Below are 8,983 nucleotides of genomic sequence, written 5' to 3' on the forward strand. Positions count from 1 at the left end.
TGATTTGAATGTTAATCAAACATTCATGAGAAGCAGTGGGTAGCAAAGTGGTTGACTTGGTAAGACTAGACAATAAGGCCATCCCATGATTAAATTTGAGCCTTTCCAATATCCTGATTGTCACTTAACAGGTCCCAGGATTTGGGGAAAGCATCTAGCATTTGCCAGTATTTTTCTCTCTTTGATTTGACAGAGACAAAAGAAAAGGACTGAGAGAGCATTTTTTAAACCCAAATTGTGAAGACATCTTAACCTCCAATTTGAGACTAACAAGCAAATACAGCAAATAAGTTAAAATTATAAAATTTGAAACCAGAAGGAAACAGAAAATGATCTAATTCATGGTTCTCAAGCCTAACTTCTCATGAGAATCATCTGAGAAGCTCTTAAAATAGGAGGATGATCAAGCCCAACCCCCAGTCTGGTTTCACTAATCTGTGATGGGACCCAAGAATTCTCATTTTTTAAAGTACTGAAAGTGATTCTAAAATGAAATAGGTTGAGAAGCATGAGAAGCACTGAGCTAAGCATAACCCCTCATTTTTAAACTGTAAAATTGAGATACAAAAAGATTTTATCACTTGGGGCAGAATAGGAACAAAACTCAGAATTCCAGGCCAGAGCCGAATGGTGTACAGCTGCTTTGCAACAAAGCAGCAATGTTTAGATAGCACAAAAATTTATGTTAAATGATTGTGAAATATTGATGGCATATCCATTCCTTTACCATTTTAGAAACAACTGAACATAGTACCTAGTTAGCAAGAACAGTTCATTGAATTGATAGGAACTAGGCAGCTTGCATCACTAATAACATGATGTGTCACATCATGAGTTGAAAAGTTAATTTCAAAGTGTCTTTCTTGTTGCCGTCCTCATATAACAACATTGCAAGATCTGCCTGTTTCTCAACCCAGTACTGTTTTCCATACTCCACTATCCTACATTTTGAAAAAGAGAAAATCAAGACTCCAGATTTGTAGCTCACAACACCCAATCTCTACTAAGAGACATTCAAACTGAGATTATATTAAGGGGCAGCAGAAGTGCAGAGAAAATATTTCATTTCATGCCCTTGTGTCTGTAGCTTCAGTTCTTGTTTTAAATGGAATTTTCACTTAGTACTGATGTAAAAGTGCAGATTATTATGTTTAATGCATGTTAATAATAGCTTTTAAACACACACACACATTACGTCACCAGCATCACTTTACGTGGATTTCTTTGGGCTAAAACCAGATTCCTAGTTTAGTTCAGTTTTACCTTGACTTGGTTTGATTGTATTACAGTACATTCCTTACACCTAATGTGCCTTGAGTAGGAAATTTTTTTAAATGTCAATATGTAAAGAAAATATCAAACAAATCATCTTGTAGAACTCAAGACTTATTGGGAGGACGATAGATGGTGTAAGGTAGGTAATACAGTACAACAGTTAATAACACACTCTGAAGATATGCAGCTTGAGTTTGATTCCTGACTCATCCACTTACTAGTTATTTGTCTTGGAGCAAACTGCTTAATCTCTCTGTGCCAAAATTTCTACTTCAGCAATTAATACATAAATCATAGTATTATGACAGGAATTAATTAAATAAATTAACATATATAAAGCAGTTAGAAGAATACCTGGATTTCACAAGTGATATTATATTTTATGAATATGTACACATATTTTAGTGGGTACAGATATAGATAAATAAAAGGCTAAGTTCAACAAATTTTAAGTCCTATTATAATGTATTCTTACAAGTAAAAAGTTTCCAATGTTGCATTTATTTTATGCCTTAACATAGGTTTTGTTTGAAAAAATTTAAGATTTCAAAGATACAAAAAGTGCTATCATAAAATAAAATGCATTACACTCAGTAATATCACACAAGTATGGAAAATCACAAATTACATATATTCTTAATGATCACTATTAATGAAAAATTTCACATTAAGAAAATTTGTCAATATGGAATAGCTATATTCTAACTTTTTGAAACCACAACAGTTTACTGAGCTGCGAATGGAGAGCTAGTACAGCTAGTAATTGGCCAAGTTCATTAAAATGTCTAGTACACTCTAAATCATCATGCAACATACAATTCCTATTTACCCTGCCTCCATTGGTACTGAACTCTTAACTTTATGTGCTTTTCATGTAATGAACGTAAACCCAACTCTAGCTAAAAATGGCAGCCTTCTTGATCACTAAATCCAGCGCAGTTATCTCAGCCACATGCTCTACAGGCTCCCTGCAGCATTGGACCCTGCTGATATCCCTTCTTGCCCTTCCTCTGGCTTCCTTGACAATGCACTCGCCTGGCTTGCCTCCTCCTCTTTTTCTGCTCTGTCTATGCTGACTGCCTCTAAACGTAGACATTTTTTTTTAGACAATAAACAAATATAAGGTTCTCTCTTCAGGCCCCTCCTCTTCCTTCTGCTTCTTCCCTCATCAGGGAAGTGCACTCTATCCTCACAAGCTGGAGCCCATATTTGCCACCTACAGAGGCACCACACCACGTGGCTCAGCTAGGGAATCACCTTTCACCCATGGTACAACCACTAAGAAAACTGTACAAATATATCAAAAACATTATAAATAAATCAAAATGGAATCCTAAAAATGTTCTTGTTACCAGAAGAAAGCAATAAAAGATAAATAGAGGAATGAAAAACAGAGGGAGCAAATAAAAATCAAATGATTAGATGGCAGATTTAAGTCTCACCAACAATTTACCTAAATTTTTAAAAAGACAGAAGTCAGCAGAGTGGATTTTAAAAATATGATCCAATACACTGCCTACAAGAAATTCACTTCAAATATAACAAGTTGAAATAGAAAGGCTAGAAAAAGATGTACCATGCAAAACATTATTAACTGAAGGAGAAGTGGCCATATTAAATATCAAATAAAGTAAATTTCAGAGCAAAGAGATTTGCTAGAAACCAAGAAGGGACATTAATAATGACAAAAGGATCAATCCACCAAGAAGACACAATGGCCCTGAATGTGTGCAAGCCAATTTTCACCTATGATATTTCTGCCAATAACTTCAAAATTCATTTTCCCTAGCTCCTTCCTGAATGTGTCATTGATGCTTAACATACTCTTTTATCTTCCTCCCTTTACCCTTTCTTTTCCCCACCGTTACCCTCTGAGTTCCTGTTTCTGTTAATACTATGCAGATTTTTTCAGCCATCCAGATTGAAATCACAATCATTTTTACCAAATTCTGTGGCTCTTCCATTCCAGTGTTTCTTACATAGAGCCCTCAATTCCATTCCTAGTGTGGTGACTCTACACTAGCTCAGGCTTTCATTTCCCAATACTTCCAAACTGATCCCTACTCTTACCAGTCCGTATTAAACATCCTAAGTATAGCACAAAATGGCTATTACTGCCTCCCAAACAACACTTTGTGCTGGTTTATCAGATCTTTCTGAGCTTTGCCCACAAACTCTCACTGCTCCATCTCCTCCAGTCCAGGTGGATCTCACCGATCCCTAAAAACACCTTCATGTTTTTCCAACTTTGTAGTTCATCTACCAGAATGCCTTTCACCCATTCTACTGGAAAAATAGCAGACTCTCTTTAAGGCTCTCCTCAAATACCACCTCCATCATGAGGGTGGTATCTGAGCAGGTGTTGAGCACAAAATGCCATCCTCCTTACCAAGCATGATCTCTTTCTTCCTTTAAACCTTCATAAGATATTGTAACTTTCCTATATTGCTTACAAAATATGCCCTGTCTCTATTGATTTGCATCTTTGACTTCTCTCTCTAAATTGTAAATTCCCAAAGATACCAATAGCATCTTCATCTTTGCACCACCCACCCTCCACAGGGCCAAGTAAAGTGCACTGTGCATATTAAAGGCTTACTAATATTTGAATAATGTAAGAGCCAACCCTCTCTTTCCACCAAAATATTCCTTCTTTCTCTTCATCACAACTTTGAATTCTTATCTTTCAAACTGTAAATGTTAATATTGATTAAACTCACTACTTGTCCTAGAACATAAATGATTCCCTATACAAAAATAAAAAGGATTTCTATTATGTAAAGCAAAATATACATAAATAATTCATAGTATTTACATGCACTTGTATAAATCTTATACGTATATAGCCTCCAGATGTGTTCATATTTTCAATCTTTACCAAATAATCACATTCTTAATATAATTTCATAAAAATTAACATGGAAAAGTTGGATTAGGGAATTAAGTACATCTTTAAAATAGTTTTTAAGTTTCCTTGACCTTTTCACTATAAAATAATTTACCCTAGCCACATGAATAGCAAGAGATCTAAACTGTTACAAAGAATGTAATTTTGCAAAGCTTGTATAGATAGCTTTCCTTGGTGGGTTTTCAGTGACCCATGAGCCCTCCTCAGTTGGTTTCCCTAGCTTGCTTGCACTTGCTCAAACTACATCCATCTGTGAGAATGTGTGTCCTGGAAACAAACTCAGTTTAGAGTATTGACCAAAGCAAAATGCAGCACATATTAAAATGTGTGGTGGACTTCAAAGCCACAATTATTTTTTACTCAACACTCTATACTATACAGACCACTACTCCCATTCATTACTGCAATTAACTGTACACATAATTATTTTTTATTGCTAATTTGACAGCAGTGAATTTCTGTTTCAAGAAAAACATTAGCATTTGTTTCTAATTAAATATTTACTGCTTATGTTTTACAGACCCGACATCAGGTTCTTCTTTAGACTGGGCTTACAACCTGGGCATCAAACACACATTTGCCTTTGAGCTCCGAGATAAAGGCAAATTTGGTTTTCTCCTTCTAGAATCTTGGATAAAGTCAACCTGCAAAGAAACCATGCTAGCTGTCCAATTTATTGCCAAGTATATCCTCAGGCATACTTCCTAACTGCCCTCAGTTTGGAATAAGCCAGTTAATCCTTCTTTGTGCCTTTCACCAGAAAGTTAGTCTTCAGTTATCCCTAGATGTAGTTTCCACATCACCTGACTGGGTCCCTCTCTTGCTCACTTAAGCCCAATAGTATTTCTTTTTGCTTTTATTTACTGTCAGTTGCACCTTAACAAATAGCATTAAGTGAAACCTTTTAACTACCTTTCTCTGTTTCAAGTTTGAACCCAGCACAAAGTATTACTTCAAGTACTTTGACAGGTGATATACAGTGGATCACAGAAAAGAAATGAGAACCCTTAGTTTCTGCAGAATCAAATTATCCATGTGGCTCAATCTTTCCATGTGCTCATATAATAAAAATAAAGCACAATCTTCTGTTTTTGACAAACTATATTCTCTACATTTCTCTAGAAGCATTAATAACCGAGTATTAATACTTTTCATACAGTCTATGAATAAGAAAGTATATCTTCAGTTTTCAAAAACATTTTGCTTACATATATATTTTTTTAGTAAAACTAGACATTGTTTATATCGTCACAATAGCAAAAGGATGTCCTAGCAGGAAATAAAGTGGTTCATATAGAGACGAATCTCAGTGCTTTAAACAAAAAATCCAGTTCCCATCAACATAATGTACATTAAATTCAAAACAGTTTAATCTAACCTATCACAATCAGAGGAAACCACCTGCCACAACATCCCTTGACCAAGGACAATCAGAAGAATTTATTGCTTTTATAGTCTATAATTCCGTTGTTTAAGATAGTGTTACAAAATACCTTTCCCCAACCTTAATTCTCCAACACATCATCATTTGAAGTACAAAATGCCATCCTCCTTACCAAGCATAATCTCTTTCTTCCTTTACATTGGTGTCCATACATTCTAAAAATCCAAAACCCAGATGATTGACCAGAACTTGAGGGACAAGTAGAGACTTCCTTGATTTCCTACAAACTACTTCTCAGAATATTCTAGACAAAATTTTTGAGAATCCTGAAAGATTCTGAGAAACCAAGTCAACAAAAAACCTGAGACATTCCTCATGAATCCTTTACGGGCCCACAAAAGAAAGAGTGCCATCATATCTACAAGATAACGGTGTCTCTGACAATTAAGGAGATAGGTAAAAGTTTCCCATGCAAATTGTCTAGAGGAAACCAATCAAACAAAATTTCTTTACAGGTAGAGGGAAAGGTGACAGAGTCAATAAAGTAAAAGACAAAACTGTGGTTATAAGGTTAAATTGTCCCTTAGAAGAAATATAATGTCTATATCTAAACATTCAGCATTCAAAACCAGCTCAGAACACAGAAATGTAAATTTATTCCATTAAATATGCCATATGGAATTACATACTTATGCACACTTGCTACTCAACTAAGGACTGAAAGAAAGTCTAACCTTAAAATTTACATAAATATTTCTAATTCCACTGAGTCTTTAGCTGTAGGTGACAGAGATAATACCAACTGTTGAATATCATCTGGGTTCATCCACTATTCAGATTATAAAATAACACAAAAGTTCTACATACCATTTTATTTGAGCTGTTATGGGGTTTAATGATTCTTTCCTTAATCAGAGAAAAATCATTTCAATGGCTAAAATAAAAAATCCTAACAAGACCATTCTTTATCTTAACTGAATAGCTTTTGCATGACATGCCAGGATATTTTACTTCTTTGACTTATGATCTGCAAAACTATATATGTGAAGAAAAATATCTACTTTAAAATTTAAAAACTAAAATTTCATTTTATTTATAGGAATGTTTGTGTAGTCAGTGCTGTAAGCCTCCCCTTGTCATTTCTCATTTATCAGAAAAGGCTTTGTACCCAAGTTATAGTTTGTACTGTCTCTTACAAAGTTCTTGACAATACAACACACAAAAAACCTAAATCATCATTCCCTTTTGAGTTTTCTTAGCACCAAATTCACTCAAGGAATACTGCTTCATATTTTGAAATTTTATTTTTTCATGGCAATGGTCTGGACTGAGACACAAGTCTCCAATATCTAAGAAGATGAAACATCTTACTGAATATTTTTTACTAATGCAAACAAATGAGTTTCCAGTGGGCATTATGACTCCAAGCTGATTATAAAATGTCATGTCAGCAGTACTGTCCCCATATCCAACATATTGTATACATTCCTATAACTATGTAGGTGCTCATTGGCTAAGTAAACATTTGGCTTTTGACAAGAGTTTCTGTTTCTCATTTAAGACAAATATCTATCCCTGATTTTCTTTGAATGACAAAAATAAGTGAGTAATTCCCAGAGAAACTTGCAACAGATTACTGAGAATACACAAATTCTCTCTGTTCTCAGGCTCTTCCCTATCAACTTGTTCTTGTAAAGGTGTTTACATAGTTTTGGTCATTCCAAATGGATGGATATTTGGCTTTCCTAGACATGGGAAAGATCAAAGACAAAGAATTCTTTTTGATTCCACCCTGTGGTTCTCAGTACTATAAACTAACCTTTTACTTTTAATATAGAAAATATAAAAAGGAGTTTTCCTAAAAGAAATTATGCATTGGTTCCAAAAATCTGCAATGAAATAAGGTAGTATTAAATTGATCATGATCTCCCAGGATACAAATAATAAAAAGCAGCAGCAGTAAGCAATCTCAGTAAGACACTCATTTATTTGAGCATCTATAAGAAGCAATGGAATCACCTCACACCACTTAGAATGGCCACCAACCGAAAGACAAGAAATAACAAGTGTTGGGCAGTATGTGGAAAAAGGGAACCCTCTACACTGTTGGTGGGAATGCAATTGGTACAGCTAATATGGAAAGCAGTATGGAGGTCCCTCAAAAAACTAAGAAATAGAAATACCATACTATCCAGTAATTTTACTTTCAGAAATTTGCCCAAAGGAAACAAAATTCCTGATTTGAAAAGATATATGCACCCCTATGTTTATTGCTGCATTATTTACAATAGCCAAGATATGGAAGCAACCTAAGTGTCCATCGGTAGATGAATAGATAAAGAAGATGTGGTACATATACACAATGTTATTCAGCCCTAAAAGGAAAAGAAATCCTGCCATTTGCAAGAACATGGATGGATCTAGAGGGTATTATGCGGAGTGAAAAAAGCCAGGCAGAGAAAGACAAATACCACATGATTTCATTTATTTATGGAATCTAAAAACAAAACAGCAGTAGACTCATAGATGCTGAGAAGTGACTGGTAGTTACCATCAGGGAGGGGTTGGGGTGGGTGGTGGAGAGGGAAAGGGGGATAAAGGGGCACAAAAACTCTCAGTTATAGTATAAGTTGGTCATGGGGATGGTAGTACAGCATGAAGAATATAGCCAATGATTCTGTAACATCTTTCTATGTAACTGCACTGGTGGGTGAGGATTTAATAATATGAGTAATTGTGGAACCACTGTTATATACTAGAAATCAATATAAGATTGTATATCAAGTATACTTTAATAAATAAATAAATAAATAGAAGCAATGGAGTCCAGAAACTGTGCCTGACCTTAGAAACTATTAGTTTTTCCCTAAAATCTATTCTCCCCTCTTCCCTAGTAATGGGTCTCCTAATTTTGAACCAGGCACATGGCCACTCAAATAAAGGCCAATTCCAACCTTTTAAATAGAGGTGTCTCTTAGATTGTTCTGGCCGGTGGGTTGCAAGAGAGAAACATCACATGGCAAAATCGAGAAAGCTAAACTCAAAGACCTCTGGCAAACACACTTTGGTCCTTCTCTTCCATTCCTCTCTTTTTCTTTTTGGCTGGAATACAATTGCAATGACTGGTGCTAGGCAACCATATTCGATCATAAAATGCTCTTGAGAACCGAAGCAAAAAATATGACAGCAGCAGCCTGGGCTCCTGACAGTTGGTATAACAGTTCATGTGTGTCCTGGATGGAAATATTTAGAGTGTGATGTGGTGATATATAAAATTGCAGGACTAGAAATCAAGAGGTTTAGGTTAGAATCCAGAATCTACCACTGAATGTTATCCAGCAAGACACAACCATCCTTTGTCTGCCCTGCTTATCTCCTAGATTCCTGTTAGGATTTGAGATAATAGATGCTCACCA

General features: G+C 35.3%; 1 protein-coding gene across 1 annotated transcript in view; it reads left to right on the forward strand.

Moving 5' to 3' along the window:
- The window catches only part of CPA3 (carboxypeptidase A3), a 33,252-nt gene extending 25,141 nt beyond the window's left edge, over positions 1–8,111 (forward strand). Inside the window, 1 exon segment of the mRNA XM_057499025.1 lies at positions 4,704–8,111. Within this exon segment, the coding sequence (XP_057355008.1) occupies positions 4,704–4,891 (188 nt within the window). The 3' untranslated portion in view covers positions 4,892–8,111.
- The last annotated feature ends 872 nt before the right edge of the window (positions 8,112–8,983 follow it).

The sequence above is a fragment of the Manis pentadactyla genome, chromosome 1 (assembly GCF_030020395.1).
Source record: "Manis pentadactyla isolate mManPen7 chromosome 1, mManPen7.hap1, whole genome shotgun sequence".
Taxonomy (NCBI): Eukaryota; Metazoa; Chordata; class Mammalia; order Pholidota; family Manidae; genus Manis; species Manis pentadactyla.